We start from the raw sequence: 16489 nt of genomic DNA, 5'->3' as shown, positions 1-16489 counted from the left end.
ATTGAAAAATCTCACGGCGAACCAACAAACAAAAATGGCACAAAAAGTGGATACATTAATTACTTTATGTACTTCCTGCCATCTAATAGAAGACCATTCATTTGTTCTGTTTGTCACTATGCCTCACTGGCATAAAAAGATGAACAAGGATACATTATTTATTGTAAATATGTTTTTGAAGCAATTAAGTACACAGGTATATACAGTAAATGAACAAGTCATTTAAATAGACGTATTGCTCCATCTTGTGATCGGATCGGTTTTTTAAACTCTGATCGGCCCCAAAAGTCCTGATCGTGTAAAGCCTAAATTTAATATAAGTGAGAGTTATTTACTCAGATTGCTTATGTTAGTGCAGTGGTTTTTATCCTTATCCACTTTGTTGTAATATGTCCCTTTATTCATGTATTGAAAAGTATTTTGCAGATCCAACAGTGGCAGATAATTCACTCCCCTTGTCAGTACAAAAATCATTGTCAGAGGAGGCCGACATGCTCTCTAAAAAAATAAATGATCAGCTAAGATTCAAAGCCATTTACTTTCACAAACAAATCTTCTACATTTGACTGTGCATTTCAAGCGTAGACCTCCCCCTAATTTACATCAGTACCAAATTGTTCACCTTCATAGATACCCACCTCTCGTACAGGCCTGAGTTTATTCATTTCCATCCATTTTTCGTTCACTAAGGGAAAAGGTTTAGTGAAATCTTGACCCATGCTATCTTGGTAAACGGCAAACAAATGAAAATGTGAATTCCTTGGTGGAGGTAAAAATGCTAAAGACAACATGACATGATAGATGATAGAACGACATCGGGCAAGAGACAGGGTACACCCTGAACTGGTCGCCAGCCAATTGCAGGGCACATATAGACAAACAATCATTCACACCTACGGGCTATGTAGAGTCTTCAGTTACCCTACCTACCATGCATGTTTTGGGAATGTGGGAGGAAACTGGAGTACCCGGAGAAAACCCACGCAGGCACATGGAGAACATGCAAACTCCACACAGGCTAGGCTGGATTTGAACCCAGGTCCTCAGAACTGTGACACAGATGTGCTAGCCATTCGCCCACCGTGCTCCACTTCCAGAACAATTTGTCTAAATTCCCACATTTTGTAAATGATGTCATTAACGCAGGGCAGTTATTGTAGTATATCATATAATGGGGTGAAAATCATTCCGCATACTCTTCAATTGCACGACATAATCATTACTCTAAAATAAATATTGAAGCCAGAATTTATTAACGATTAGAATTATAATGTATTTCTTAGGGTTTGCGTCTGTGTTGCTAATTATGTCATTCTCTACAAGGGCAGGTGAAATGCTGAAAGTGTTAATTGTGTGCAAAATGGGATGTGGACAAAAACTAGGTAGGGGTGATTGTCGCATGATCGAGGAGTGGATGCGTATATGAGCATGTGAGAGAGCAAGAGAGACTGAAAAGCATGCAAACTGAGAAGGAGCGCAAACTGTGTGACTTTGCCACCATCTGCCTCCAGCTCTGCAGCTCCATTCTCTGCTGGTGGCCAGCCTACTTTTGCTGACTTCAGCCCTTTCCCTCTTCCCCATTTCCATTCCTTCATCTCCTGCTGGCTTTGTTCGTTCCCCCCGGCCCCATGCCGCTCAATTAGCTGGTGTAGCGGTGTGCTCGCAGTCCCAGCCCTCTTCCGCCTTCCCCACCGCCCCTCCCTTTCCATATTACCTTATATAGAAAGGGGTGCTGTAGGTCACAAGCAGTGTCCCATTTCAATATTTTATGCAACTTTAGGCCCTCGAGCTCAATGAGAGAGAGGGGGGTTGTCCTCTTGATATTTAGAGGACAGACGGGAAGGACAGAGATTCATGTTGGGATTAGCAGGCACAATAAAGGTTTCTGATACAGTTTATACTGGAAAAGCTCATGCTAGCTCACCTACTACCTTCCCACCTCGTCTCCTCGGTGAATACGACGATGAGACTTTCTAACATGCGTTAGTGCCTTGCACCGGAGATTTAAACGTAGAGGCACTGAACCTTAACTCCCACTGTCGGATGCCTTGTCTCCCTCTAGCTCTGGAGTCTGAGTCACATGATGGCAAACTGGAGTTCAAAGTGTAGCACTGACCCAAGTTGCTTACGGCCTGTCTGGCTTTTTTCTCTGTATTTTGTGTGTTTGAGGCAGTGGCGCTTTACTGCTACTCCAAATTGTTTGTCTGATGACAACTGTTTGTCACATAAGATGAGTTAAACACATTATAAAAGGCTTCCGTACTAGAAATGTAAATCCGGCTTTTCAGAGCCATCACATTGTTGTATGCGTCTGTTCATTTTTTTCTTAATGACTTGTCTCACTCTGAATGAGGTGAGTGAACACTAATTTTATTGTGTTAAAAATTCATAATTGCCATGAAATGGACTGAGAAAGTTGTCGTTATTGTATTTTATTTAATTAATTAACCAGATGAGAGCAGTGCTCTTAAATTTCGGATATGTGAGCTTATGTTTTCCTTGTTTTGCAGATGTATTGTGGAGTTATTTATTTCAGTTAACGTGCTCTTGTGCTGCACACACAAGAACAAAATATTGGCATGTCATATTTCATTCAAAGTCTCTCCTTTTTTTTAAAGGCAACAGTCTTTACTTTCAAAGTTCAATAGTTTGTTTGATTTTAACTTCCTGTGTACTTTTCTCCACATACCTCCATCCAACCAAATACCTCCTCTCATGTGCAACCTGTGAAATAATTGAAGGTACGGACCACTTGATTCGCATGTTTTGAAATGAAGCATGTGAATTGTTTGCTTGAAATACATTTGAAGCTGTACTTTACTGTGTTGACTGTCAGGAATACTGTCAAATCTCATCTGTGCTGATAACGTATTTGCAATTAGTGTTGAGAGGCCTCAATATGCAGACAGTGTAGGCTGTGGTGGTTTGCTTGCTGTTAGACTTCTCCAGAGACTGTTAAAGGAAGAATTAGTCTATGGGATGATCGCTTCAGTTTTGATTAAATTATCTGGTAAATTTCTGAAGCAAACAAATTCTGTAACTTACTCACCCGGCCCCTTTGAGAGAGAAGAAAAAACCTGCAGTCACTCGAAAGACAGACATGTTTTGCTGGCAACCTATTGTGTTTTTGTTCCACTAGCTTGTAGGTGTCACTGGCTGTTATTTTTGTATGTATGGTTTTAACTGTCTGCTCCTGCACCCTGCTCGACAGCCTAAAACGAGGCTAAAGCTTGTTCGGAGCCTGGCAATATGTGAGGAGTCCTTCCCTTGTCCAAATCTTGAGCCTTCAGCTGGACCTCAGGTAATAACTCCCTGAGTGTATTCTATTCCGTCTTCGAATCCATCTGTCATCCCATCAGCCGGCCCAAGTCACACATAGAATAGCTCTGTTGCAAGTGCTGACCGGGGATCAATTCTTTATTTCAGCTCATTAAAATTGAGATGACGGACCTCCAGCGATCTATTAGCACCCTTCTTCTGACAGCTGTGATTGAATACCTGGCCAGTACAGCGTGGTGAAAACATCACATCATCAAAACACAAATATGCGAGCGAGACGTTAATTTGTTAATTCATCTATTTTACTGCATCCAAGCAAAGACTCCCCCGCCCCCTCCCCCACCATCTGATCAAACTTGAACTCCATTAAATGCCACTCTGCCCTGCTAATGATCTATTTATGTGCCCACGCCACACACACACACACCCACACACAGATGTATTCGTCCTGCGATTTAGCAAGTCAGCACCGTGCCCCATAACCAGAGGGCAACGTTATTCCCAGTACGCTCTCTCATCGCCTGCACTCCCATGGCGTCTTGTATTGCCCCCATCAATCATGTTGAGGAAATTGCAATTTCCGCACATCAGCTACAGAGTGCTATGTAGTGCCCTAATTGAATACTCCTGATATTTCCCTCGCCACAGTTATTGGTGGAGGTGCCTGAGCACGGCTGTTTTCGGCAAGCTACCCTGGAGGGGGGAGTGCTAGTGCAATAGGCAGTGAAGCAAAATATTAGGCGTAGCTGTAAGATTGCAGTCTCATTCAAACCTCTGTTTCTTTGTCAAAGCCATGAGAAAAATCTGGACACATGGCATCATTGTAATGACGCATCAAGACTAAACAAGTCCAATATAGAAATTCACATTTTTAAAGCAAAAGCTGTTAGTTTGGAGGAAATGTTTTACATGATTCAAAATCAGAAATACCTTGGTTAGGCATATGCTGTCATGTTGTGGACCCTTGCATCATGGGAAAAGTTTACACATGCGTTGAACAGAATTATAGTACTTACTGTACTTGGGTAATTTTAATACCTCTACCAATTAGGTGATTTATTATTCCAGTTTTCGGGTTTGGCAGGATTGTGCTAAAACTGCTTAACTGATTTTGTGGCGAGATGAGGCAAGGAAGAACCTTTATAAAGCTTGCTGCAAATCCATATAAGGAATCTTGATGACACAATTTCTGCACATACTGAATGAGTTTATCTATAATATCAAGGTGTACAAATTGGTGCTGAGCCTAATTAGAATTGGTGCAGGTCTTAGCTCCACTATGTGTGATTCTTGTCATGCCTGAATGTGGTAAATCCTGAGTTAAATTGGCATATTAATTTAACTTTAAAGCACTGTAAGCTGAGTAACACCCGTGTAGCAAAATATTTTTTTGCACCCAAGCATTGTGAAACTAGCTCATGATGATTAAGTTTACCATTGTCGCTACTAGACATCACTGTCACTCCCTCACTGTCAAACTGTAAGTGCTAACAAAAGGCTGTATAGATCCATAGGCTGTCCAAATCTGAAGAACATCTGCCTTTACGTTGTTTGTCTGGCTGTCAATTCAAATCAATGGCTGATAGTCAAGGGCCTTTGAATACACGCTGTACTTTTTGTATTAGACTGACAGCATGTTCATTACACATTCAGAAGACTATCATTTTCCTGCTGTTTTCCCTTTCATCTTGAAGTAAATGGGTGTCAGAAAACAAATGAGACAATTCACAACAGCTGTACATCAACCAGGCGGCTTCCCTGTGATACAGAGGGTGGCATTAAGCAGCGACCGCACTGCTTCTTGCCAGAATTTTATTTTATTATTATTGTTACTTTGACAAGGACACACAAGCGCATGCTGTCTCAAGTGGCACTCAAATCTTGACTTGTCGTCACTTTCTCATAATTCCAATCGGGCAATTTGTTCATAGCAGCTTTCATTCGTGCATTACATTTTACAATTATTTACACCACCTTAAATTGAAACATTCAAGGCAACACTGCACCTTCAGTGTGAGCGATCAATCACATAACCTTTTTATTATTATTTTTTTGACTGCTCCCCACCCCCTGGCCACCTCTCACATTTTAAAACTCAGTGTCATATAAATTGTTGGTGCACTGGTAAGCTTTTCAGTACATGTAGAATTGCCTGAAAAGCAAATCAAATTCTGCTCTTACTCCTGCTGTTACTCGATGGGTCTGTGGTGAAGAAGAGCACTTGCTTGGGTTAACCAAAGCTGCTTTTTATTCAATCTCACAAAGAAAAGGAAGAAAAAAAAATACCCACTGCAGGCTTGCAGCAGTTGGTGTTAGAACATTTACAGCGAGAGGAATTACTGCTAACTCTGCCCACTGTTGAATTTTATGTAATTAAATATGCTGTGTTGTTTAATTTGGAGATGGAATTCATGTATTATTCAGAGGGTTTAATAAAAACAAACTAATCTGGATGATTAATTGCTATCATGATTTCAAATTCATGGATGTAGATGCATCATTACCATCAAGGAAACCGGTTTGGGTGATAAACCATGAGGCTATTTTAAGTTTCTTTAACATTTGCCTGTTTTGCACATGATACTCTTGAATTAACCTTGAACTTCTGGTAAGATTACAGAATAACTGAAAGATTAATTTACCTTTTCAAAATTATTATTATTATTTGACCTTGACCCTCCTCCCAATATGTCAACAGCAAGTTCTACCAGGCTTGTGTGTGCGTGTCTTGAAGATTCAATGACTAAATCAAGACCATGTTAATGTAGAATGTCAGAGTTTGAATCCATACCTCCCTCATTCATTGTTTTTGCTCACTTTAAGGATGAAGTCCTCCTTCGAATGTTGGAAAAGGATGATGGAGCTAAACAAAATCAGGCTCAGAAAGACGTCATCTGCGACAAGGTGAACAAAGCGGAAAAAATGCAGAGAAAAATGGTGTCCAGAGGTGAGCATATATAAAAAGCCTCCACTGAAGGGTTTGCTTGGTTTAGATTTCTCACTACCGATTCACAACTAACACACCCTTCATAATTTCTTGTTTTGTGTATGTGTGGATTTTTATTCAGGCTAAAGTATTCTCTCGTTTGTCCAAAAGTGCTTCTCCATTTTCAATTATATCTTGCGATTGGCAGATAATTAGTGTGATCCAGTTAATTATACAGATTCCCACAGGCCGTAGTTGCCACCCTTTAGAGGAGGAATACCACTGATGAGGCAAGACTAATTATAAGTCCTAGACGATTTCTTGGTCTCCACTACCCTATTGTTTGCTGAGTGAGAATGTTTTCTTTTTTTTTTTTTTTTTTAATCAGTGCTGATATCGTCTCATCATCAAAATTTAATTTAAAGGAAATTAAATGGAAAACAATATCATTCCCCTGTTTTTTTTTTTTTTTAATTCAAGATCTTGGGCTTTTGCGAAAGTTCTCACAATAGTTGTGACCTGATTGTCTTTTATTAGATTCCAGTCAAGACTACACTGATTCAACAGGCATTGATCTTCATCAGTTTTTAGTGAACACGTTGAAGAGCAACCCCAGGTAAGTGTGCTTCACCTACTTGATGAAAATTTGACGGTGATAATGAATCAATGGCACTTTTGCAGCAGGCAAACTACATTTCTGAGACTTTTTTCTCAGAGGTAAAAATTCTCAAATACTTTGTATTTTTTTAGGGACAGAATTATGCTGCTGAAGCTTGAACAAGACATCTTGGACTTCATCAACAATATTGAGTAAGTTCTGTTCCTGCTTTAATTAAATTTGTGTTTGATACCGATTTAAATACAGGGTTAGCATTTGAGTAGTACAACACAGAAGGATATTTTTACTTTCTGATCTTGCTGTGCTTCATTCCACATTATCAGGAGCAGCAGCATGTTTTTAGTGTACAGCTATTTCACGGTTCACCTATTGCGGATTCAGTACATTGCGGGTTTTCTTTTTATATTTATATCGCACATAATCCACTATATCGCGGAATTTTGAGTGTAGGCTATCTTTTTTTGGGGGGGGGATGCGGGGTCATATTTGATCTAAATTGCAGTAATGAGCTCTTGCCCACATATGACCTACTCCCTTCTGCATCCTTTTAGAAGTCAAAAAAGAACGTTTCCGCCTATGACGTCCTATCACAGGATGTTGTTACACCGTGTGGCTGCCTACTTCGGCATGGACCACAATGTGGACCTCACTGGAAAGTCAGTTGTGATCAACAAAACTACCAACACAAGAATGTGAGCATCTTCTCACAGATTGTCACAAATGTGCAGGGCTTTTTTGCCCTCATGTTGATTAACATATGTTGCTGTCAGCATCTGCCTGAAATGAAGCACGCCTCCTGAACTGTTTAAAATTCCCTACGACAGCCCCGATCAGAAATTTTCCGAGCACATCAAGGATGACAGAGCAGACGATTTCCAGAAACGCTACATTCTTAAACGAGACAACTCCAGCTTTGATCGCGACGACAGCACCGTAGGTGTCTCCACCCTGCCGCCGCCACCACCAAGCTGTCACTTTCATTTCTGACATGTGGGTACGAGTGGGACAATCTGGCATCGCTGGTACAGCTACTAAAAAATTGTTTGTGTGTGTGTGGTTGTGGGTGTGCGTATGTGCGTGTGCTGTGTCCTTGCCAGATTCGGATGCGTTTGAAAGCAGACAAGAAAAGCAAATCGATGGAGGAGAGGGAGGAGGAGTACCAGAGAGCCAGAGAGAGGATATTCGCACATGATGTGAGCTCTCCTTGTGTGGGCGGATGGGGGAGGGTGCCATGCTGCACAAATCTGTTATCTATTGTGCAAATTCAGACCATTTTTACTACAATTACTCTGCTAGATTAAGTATTTATAGATGTGAAATCTGCGATAACAGAGTTGATTAGATGTTTTTAAAGACTTGAACCAATGACTCTATATTTATAAGTATTACATTTATTATGACATTAACAAGCTGATTTATGCTATTGAGTAAATTACAGTATTTTTATTGCACTGACACATACTTGAAATCATCTAATTAATTTTTTACTCACAGGGAGATCACTTCATGCTGGATCAAAGGTAAATTGTAATATAGACAATCATCGTGACCTTTGTCTTTGAATACAGTCTCAACAGAACCACCCTTGAACTTTTTTGTGACCTTCAAATTACAAACTTGAATGTATTTTGTTGCGATTTTATGTGCTAGACCAGCACAAAGCAGCACATAATTGTGAAGTGGACCAAAAGTGGTATATTGTTTTTAGAATTTGTACATTTGTACCCCTGTACTCTGAAACACCCTCAACTTTTGGGGTGTCTACAACTAAGGGCCTAAATTACAATCTAGTATAATAAAGTGCCTTCAGAAGTCACCTACAATGCCATGAAAAAGTATTGGCCCCCTTCTCAAATTCCTATATTTTTGCATAGTTTCCCCACTTTAAGATTGTCAAACAAATTTAATTTCAGAAAAATATAACCCAAGTGAACTTAAACATTTTGTTTTTAAATGATTTCATTTATTAAGGAAAAAAAACAACTATTCAGAGTTACCTTGGCCCTGTGTGGGAAAAAGTAATGGCCCCCTAAACCTAATAACCGGTTGGAACATCCTCAGCAGCAACAACTGAAATCAAACATTTTCTATAACTGGCAATGAGTCTTTCACATCTCTGATATTTTGGCCCACCTTTCCTTGTTGTTTGAATTCAGCAAAAAAATGGGCTTTTCGAGCATGACTGGCCTTTTTAAGGTCATGCCAGTGCAATTCAATCAGATTCAAGTCTGGACTTTGAATAGACCCCGCCAAAACCTTAATTTTTTTCCTTTTAAGCCATTCAAAAGTTGACTTGCTCGTCTGTTTTGGATCGTTATCCGGCTGTCGAACCCAAGTCCACTTGAGCTTGAGGTCAAAAACTGATTGCTGAACATTCTCCTTCAGACTTGACTTGAGACTGGGAAGGAGATTAATCTTAACACTAACCCTAAACATACAAAAAGCCAGACCTACAGTGAAATGGGTTAGCTCAAAGAATGCTGTATTCATGTGTTAGAATGCCCCAGTCAAAGTCCAAACCAAAATCCCATTGAGCATTTGTTGCAAGACTTGAAAATTGCTGTTCACAGCAGCTCTCCATCCAATATGGCTGACCTTGCGCTAGTTTGAAAAGAATAGGCGAACATTTCAGTGTCTCTATGTGCAAAACTGGTAGAGACCTACCCCAAAACACTGAAATTGTAGCGAAAGGTGGCTCTACAAAGTATTTATGCACACCACATTTTTCTAATTTTTATTTGCTTGACATTTTGAAAACTATGTATCATTTCCACTTTATAATTGTTTTGTGTGTTGATCACATAAAATCTCAGTCAGTCTCAATCTTGGAAGGTGACAAAATGTGAAAAGGTTTAAGGGGTATGAATACTTTTTACTTCCACATATATGGACGCCAGGTCCTTGAAGGATAATGTGGATTGCTTCCATTTCTATTTCAAAATATGCTGAATTGACCATTTTTTTTTGTCAGAGCAGCCGTAGATGTCTTGATTGGTGCCTGTCTGCATTTGTCAGCGTTATGGTAATAATACCTCCCACCCTCCCTCTCAGTGCTCAGGATGAAGACGTATGTACACGTACCCAGCACAGGCGGCAAATGTTCAGGTGAGGTCTGACGCCACCCCACCCCCACAAGTCGCTCTGAGCTTTTCAGAGACAAATTGCAAGAAAGAGAAAAATCCTAGTCACCTCGTTCAGGTGCAGGAGTGTTGATCTAAGGATTTGTTATCGCTGCTCAGTAGGCTTCTCTTTAAAGGGCAGAGTGCAAGGGTTTACATCATTTACTGCAAGTTCTCCACCATATATTGGCTCAAAATTAGGTTTTATTGAGCACTCCCGAACGTTCCAAATTTTGAGACATCCTGGGTGTAGTTACTCTATCCACTGAAATGGCATCCGGAAGTGCATCCTGCATTTACTCTGAATGGGGAGCTACGATTTGGAATACGAGCAGGATAATGATTTATATACACAGGAGCTGGCTTAAAGTAGACTTGTGGTCCAACCCTACATGTTTGAGCCGATCTGGAGGTTGGAGCCTGTCTTTGACGCCGGTTAGCGGCAACCTTTAATAGCGCCACAATAGCCTACTGAAGGTTCTCACTACTGGGTCAGTGCGGCAGAGGATGCTGGGCAGCTACATTTTAAGTACAAGCAGGATGAGGATTTATACACACAGGAGCCGGTTAAAAATAGACTTGTTATGGAGAAAGGACGTCACAATATTGTGCAGAGCAGATTGGGACTATAGACTGGTATGTGTATATATACATATAAATGTATATTTGCGCCAGTAGGCTCTCAGGAGTAAAAAAGCCATAGAGCAGTCAGCCATACATGAAAGATATACAGCACGCTGATTTGGTTTAAACTGTGACCGGAAATTGCTTTTAATACATTTCTAATGCTCAGCGCATGATAACCACCAATAGTAAAGTTGTAGTACAGCCAAAGTCGTTGCCTGCATCATGTACGTCCCACTTTTCCCATTACCATGTCAGCCGTTGTCCGGGTTGAAGACGTGATTGTTGAAGGGAAAATCATTGTCGCCGCAACTGGTTTCAGCCTGGCTTGAACTATGCCTGTGTATCCAATACTTGTTGATGAATGTTTCTGAAAACATGCCAGTTCAAAAGTTGCAGCTTCCCCCAACTCCGGCCCCCCTCTGCCATCTGCTGATTGGCTCTCAAGGACCCACAGGTATGTATTGCTTTTTTTATTGCTTGGAAAGCTGAAGAAATAGCTTGTCACTACCCACATCATTAGGACAACTAGTTGCAAAACTATAAAACATCGTGAAATTGCAAAATACACGGCAATAAACCGAGCAACAACGTGTGTGTGCGTGCGCATTTAAATCTTTGCACTCTGACCTTGAATAGGATTTTCAGTGCTGGATTACTCATCCTCATGTAAAGCAGCCTGCCTGGACCAAGTCATGGAAAGTCAGAGAATGAAACCATGTCATTTAGTCTTTCCTACAATTCTTGAAGCTAAAGTGATTGATTAATGTTGATAATGAGGCATAATAAATCCAGGAAATGCAATTTCCTTATTTAAATTAACTTTAGATTAAATTTAGACTGAAAAATCTAAAGACACAATTGCAATGGAACAGACCTGCATACATGCAAGCAGGAAGAAACCAAAAGCAATGTGAGTTGTCCAGCTGCTTTGAACACAATGGTAAAATTTGTATACAAGCATTGTTCTTTACAAGCCTATGAGATTTGAAAGCCTCCATAATCAAATGTGAGCACAAGATTCTTGATCCTGACTGAAAGAGTGACATTTACCCTTATCAGGTCACTGGCTGGACGCTCAGGCGCCAGCTGGCAGAGCAGCTCAGAGACAGAGGCGCTGCCACGAAACGGTGATCCCCGACCATGGAGCAGTACTGACAGCTCGGACAGCTCCAACCGCCTCGTCCCGCGGCCTGCCATCACCAAGGCCAGCAGCTTCAGCGGCATCTCCCCCGGTTTGGCACGAGGGGACAGCACTGCCAGCAGTAAGAGCACCGGGAGGCTTTCCCAAACAGGCAAGCATGAAGATGCACAAGCCAGTGTTGTTCAAACAATAAACCAACAAATGACATTAGCCTCTGAAGAAAAGCAAGTCATGTCAGATGAATCAATATTGCCTCACTGATGAGCAAGAGAAAACTAAAACTCACTAAATGGACTCTTTTAGGTTAATGGGAAATAATTATTAGGACAGGAAAATCTTGTACTTAACTGAAAGCTCTGTGACGGTCATAGGATTTCTACCCCTAAATCCGACAGTTGCTTTGCCTTCATCTATTAAGGCACACACAAAGATTTTTAAAAGTTTTTTTTTTTTTTATTATTATTTGTGGCAGACCCCACACATTAACATAAAAATTCAGTTATTTAATAGTTTTGGTCGTGTGGTGTGCACCGATAATCTCGACACAAGACACCACAAACAAAGATTGTTTCTCCGCCGATCTCGAAGTGTCGCTAGATCACGTGATCTCACAAAAACGAAGACGAGCAGACACTTCCAGGTATGCACCAAGTGTTTCCAAGGGACCATTGTCGTCAAAAAAGACTTACCATATTTGTACGACCATAAGGCGCACTTAAAAGTCTTAAATTATCTCCGAAATCGACGGCACGCCTTATAATGCGGCGCGCCTTATGTGTGCACCGAGTTCCAAAATCTGTAAATGTTGTTGTGTGACTTTGATGAGCGCTCCGCTTGACTGACTGGGAGCATTTCCTGGTGACACGCTGCTTATATAGAGGAAAGGCGGATGTGACTGAGGACAGCATGCGGGCGTTAAAGGGGGAAGGGTGCGTGTGAAGGAGGACGCTAACAGCACGTTTCCAGTGGGTATATAGCGCCGGTATGTGCATTGTGCAAAACAACATCGGTTTGGCTAAAGACCCCCGAAAATGCCACCTCCTAAAGAGACACGTTTACAAAGCACAGTTTAAACTGCAAGCTATCAGTTACGCGGAGGAACATGGGAAACGAGCAGTCGTGAGAGAATTCAAGGTCAACGAATCCATGGTTCGCAAGTAGAGGAAGCAGGAAAACGAGCTTCGCCAAGTCAAGACGACGAAGCTGAGTTTCCGCGGAAACAAGGCGAGGTGGCCCGAGTTGGAAGACCAATTTAAGACCAGTTGGAAGACCAACAATGGATTAATGAGGAAAGAACAGCCGGGAGAAGCGTCTCTACAGTCACCATTCAACTGAGGGCAATAACGCATGCAGAAGAAATGAAAATCAAACATTTTCAAGGAGGTCCGTCTCGGTCCTTTCGTTTTATGAAACGGCGCCATCTATCCATCCGGGCAAGGACTACCGTGGCGCAGCAACTTCCAGCGGATTACAAGGAAAAGATGGCCATCTTCCGCTCCTACTGCAGTAAAAAGATTGCCGAAAAATACATCACCAACATGGATGAGGTGCCGCTCACTTTCGACATCCTTCTCGACAGTGAACCACACTGTAAAGAAGAAGGGGACCAGGATGGTAGCGATACGCACAACGGGGCACGAGAAGTCTGCTTTTACTGTTGTGCTTGGTTGCCAAGGCAATGAACTGAAACTTCCACCGATGGTGATTTTTAAGAGGAAGACGCTGCCGAAAGAGGTTTCCAGCCGAAGTCATCTTTAAGGCCAATCAAAAGGGCTGGATGGACTTGGAGAAAATGAGAGTGGCTGAGTGAGGTGTACGTAAAGAGACCGGATGTTTTTTCTACGCGTCACCGTCCCTGTTGATCTGTGACTCCATGCGCGGCCATCTCACAGCCGCTGTGAAAAACCAAGTGCAGCAAATGAACTCTGAGCTTGCCATCATTCCGGGAGGCTTGACGAAGGAACTCCAACCGCTGGACATCGGTGTAAAAAGGGCGCTCAAAGTAAAGTTGCGAGCGGCGTGGGTGCGACGGATGACAGATGGCGAACACAGCTTTACTAAGACTAGGAGGCAACGCCGGGCGAGTTACGCCGCCATATGTGAATGGATTGTGGATGCCTGGTCGATTCAAGACTAAGGTATCTGCTTTGACTGTTGTCCGAGCGTTTGCGAAAGCCGTCGTCATTGAACAATGAACAAGAGGGATTGACTAGAGGGAACCCGGCATGTTTGATGGAGAACTTGCCCAGCTGTTCATTTCGGATACAGAAAATGAGGACTTTGATGGATTTGTGGATGAGGATTGATCACAAAATAACGTGACTACATTGTTAAATACTTCAATAAAGTACAACCGAACTCAGTTTTGCTGCCTTTTTAAAAATGCTAGCGTATGTTTTACCATGCCTGCGCCCAATAATACGGTGCGCCTTATGTATGTGTTAAATACAGAAATAAACCACGTAACTGAGACTGTGCCTTTTAATACGGTGCGGCTTATGGTTGTGAAAATACGGTACTTTAGAAAATACTTCTTGGTGTCTGTTTTTTGTTATGTTTAGTGTTTTTGCAGGGTGCTTCTTTGATTTGGCTACATTCCGTTCCACGTCACAATTCTCGGCGTCATGACTCTGTAAGGTCAACATGAGTTTTGGTCGTAAAAATTGAACATGGGAAATCGCGACGAATCCACTCTTAGCACATTTTAGTTCTCCTATCCTTTTTGGTGTATTATTTTAGAGCATTTGTTATTTTTATTTTTTAATTTAAAAAAAGTAAAATTAAAGCTTTTATCTATTTTATTGAGAGCTCATCTTTTAATAATAATTTTGAACTAATTTTATTTATTCATTTGTTTTCTCACTGCTAATTGCTGAAATTAAGAACGCTTCATTTCCATTTTCAGTGCTCTTACACACTATGCTATGTATGAAAGGGTGGGTGAGGGGAATTTCTGTGGTATGTGTGTGTCTGTTTTTGTGTGTCATTGAGTTTGATTGCTTACCTTGATTTTATTGCGTAAAGCACTCTGTGCTACATTTTAAATGTATGAAAGGTGCTATAGAAATAAAGTATGATTGATTGTGCAGACCTAAGGACAGTCTTATGGGATAATCTTATAAAACATAAGATTGTCTGGCATTTGATGTGCTTGTTTGGGAAGGGACAAAATCGGCACAAAAACAGGCCAATTCTCTTTGTGTGTACTTAAGTCTGTGGGCCTCCGTTGTTGTTACAGTTGTCAAAGCAAGAAAGGATATCAAATTCAAGGATTGAAGGGGCTCCCTGAAGTGTTGCAATAGCAGTTGTTGAACAAATTATAAGCACTGGAAGGCTCCAAAATTGTTGATGCATCCTTGATTGAGGTGATGGGAAACCTCCTATTTATTTTACAATTTCCCCCATAATGTATTGTTTTTTTATTTATTTCCCCCTTACAAGGTAGACAGGTGTTTATGATGAAGTGTTTTGTTTTGAGGAGTTAAAAGTCAGACATCTCGTCTACACTGCCTCTTTTCTGCCCTCTAACTGTCCCATGCAACAATATGCACGCAATCTCTGCATAAAAATAGGTACTCATAAAAGATGAAGGTGAAATTCTCTAAAGATAAATTTATTAACCTTTTCCTTTTAAGTCAAGGAAACTATTTCCTGCCTCCTAAATAATATCCTTCCCTGCATTGAAGATGCATAAATGATGTATGTAAAATTTCCACACAGTTGAAAGGACACTTGCACTCAATTTAAAATTTTTAGAAACAGTGAGGCAAATTCCTTTAATTTTTGTTCCGTAGACTGAAAACAGGGTGGCACAGAGGCTGACGAGTTAGCACATATTTCTCACAGTTCTAAGGGCCCGGGTTCAAATCCGGCCTCGCATGTGTGGAGTTGCATGTTCTCACCGTGCCTGTGTGGGTTTTCTCCGGTTATTCCGGTTTCCTCCCACAGTCCAAAAACATGCATGATAGGTTATTTTAATCGAGGACACTGAATTGCCGGTAGGTGTGAATGTGAATATGAATGATTGTCAAAATGTGCCCTGCAATTGGCTGGTGACCAATTCAGGGTATACCCTGCTTCTCGCCCTGTATTAGCTGAGCTAGTTGCCTGCGACCCGAGTGAGGCTAAGCGGAATGTAAAATGGATCGATCGATAGACTGGAAACAGTTTTTACATCAAAAGATCAATACAGAACCAACTCCATGTTTCACTCCATGTGTTGGTACCCCTCTGTCAATGAAAGAAAAACCCATAGTGGTCACACAAATAACTTGAATCTGACTAAAGTTAAACAATGAAGTAAAATTAACCAATGGAAATTAGTCATTGCTTTTGAATTGTGGTTCAACAGAATTATTTTAAAAAGCAAACTAATGAAATGGGCCTGGAGAAAAATTATGGTACCCCTAGAAAAGATTGAAAATAATTTGACCATAGGGACATGTTCAAACAAGGTGTCTCCTCTAATCAGCATCACAGGTGTCTTCAAACCTGTAATCAATCAGTCAGCCTATTAAAAGGTTGACAAGTAATCACTGTGCTGTTGGTGATATGGTGTGTACCACACAAAACATGGACCTGAGGAAGTGACGGCGAGAGTTGTCTCACGAAATTAGAAAGAAAATTATAGACAAGCACATTAAAGGTGAAGGCTGTAAGTCAATCTCCAAGCAGTTCCACGGGACTGAAGCCAACCTCCCTGGATGTGGCCGCCGGAGAAAAATGTATGAGAAATTGAAGAGACCGATAATACAAAAGAGCCCAGTACAACCTCCAAA

At 41.2% G+C, this 16489-nt stretch overlaps 1 protein-coding gene across 19 annotated transcripts in view; it reads left to right on the top strand.

Annotated features, from left to right (window-relative positions):
- Positions 1 to 16489, top strand: part of LOC133410071 (R3H domain-containing protein 1-like) — a 58907-nt gene that overhangs the window by 10200 nt on the left and 32218 nt on the right. For 15 of the 19 annotated variants that reach the window (XM_061690821.1, XM_061690887.1, XM_061690878.1 and 12 more), the window contains 11 exons: positions 3212 to 3301; positions 6103 to 6226; positions 6743 to 6821; positions 6956 to 7015; positions 7376 to 7516; positions 7649 to 7757; positions 7922 to 8017; positions 8319 to 8344; positions 9876 to 9929; positions 10953 to 11024; positions 11630 to 11862. In XM_061690821.1, the coding sequence (XP_061546805.1) occupies positions 3212 to 3301; positions 6103 to 6226; positions 6743 to 6821; positions 6956 to 7015; positions 7376 to 7516; positions 7649 to 7757; positions 7922 to 8017; positions 8319 to 8344; positions 9876 to 9929; positions 10953 to 11024; positions 11630 to 11862 (1084 nt within the window). The remainder of the gene's footprint in view (positions 1 to 3211; positions 3302 to 6102; positions 6227 to 6742; positions 6822 to 6955; positions 7016 to 7375; positions 7517 to 7648; positions 7758 to 7921; positions 8018 to 8318; positions 8345 to 9875; positions 9930 to 10952; positions 11025 to 11629; positions 11863 to 16489) is intronic. The other 4 variants (XM_061690919.1, XM_061690911.1, XM_061690903.1 and 1 more) reach the window with 2 other exon arrangements.

Source organism: Phycodurus eques, chromosome 1 (genome assembly GCF_024500275.1).
Source record: "Phycodurus eques isolate BA_2022a chromosome 1, UOR_Pequ_1.1, whole genome shotgun sequence".
NCBI classification, from domain to species: domain Eukaryota; kingdom Metazoa; phylum Chordata; class Actinopteri; order Syngnathiformes; family Syngnathidae; genus Phycodurus; species Phycodurus eques.
Note: the sequence above shows the minus strand (reverse complement) of the source record. Positions and strands in the feature narration are given on the sequence as shown.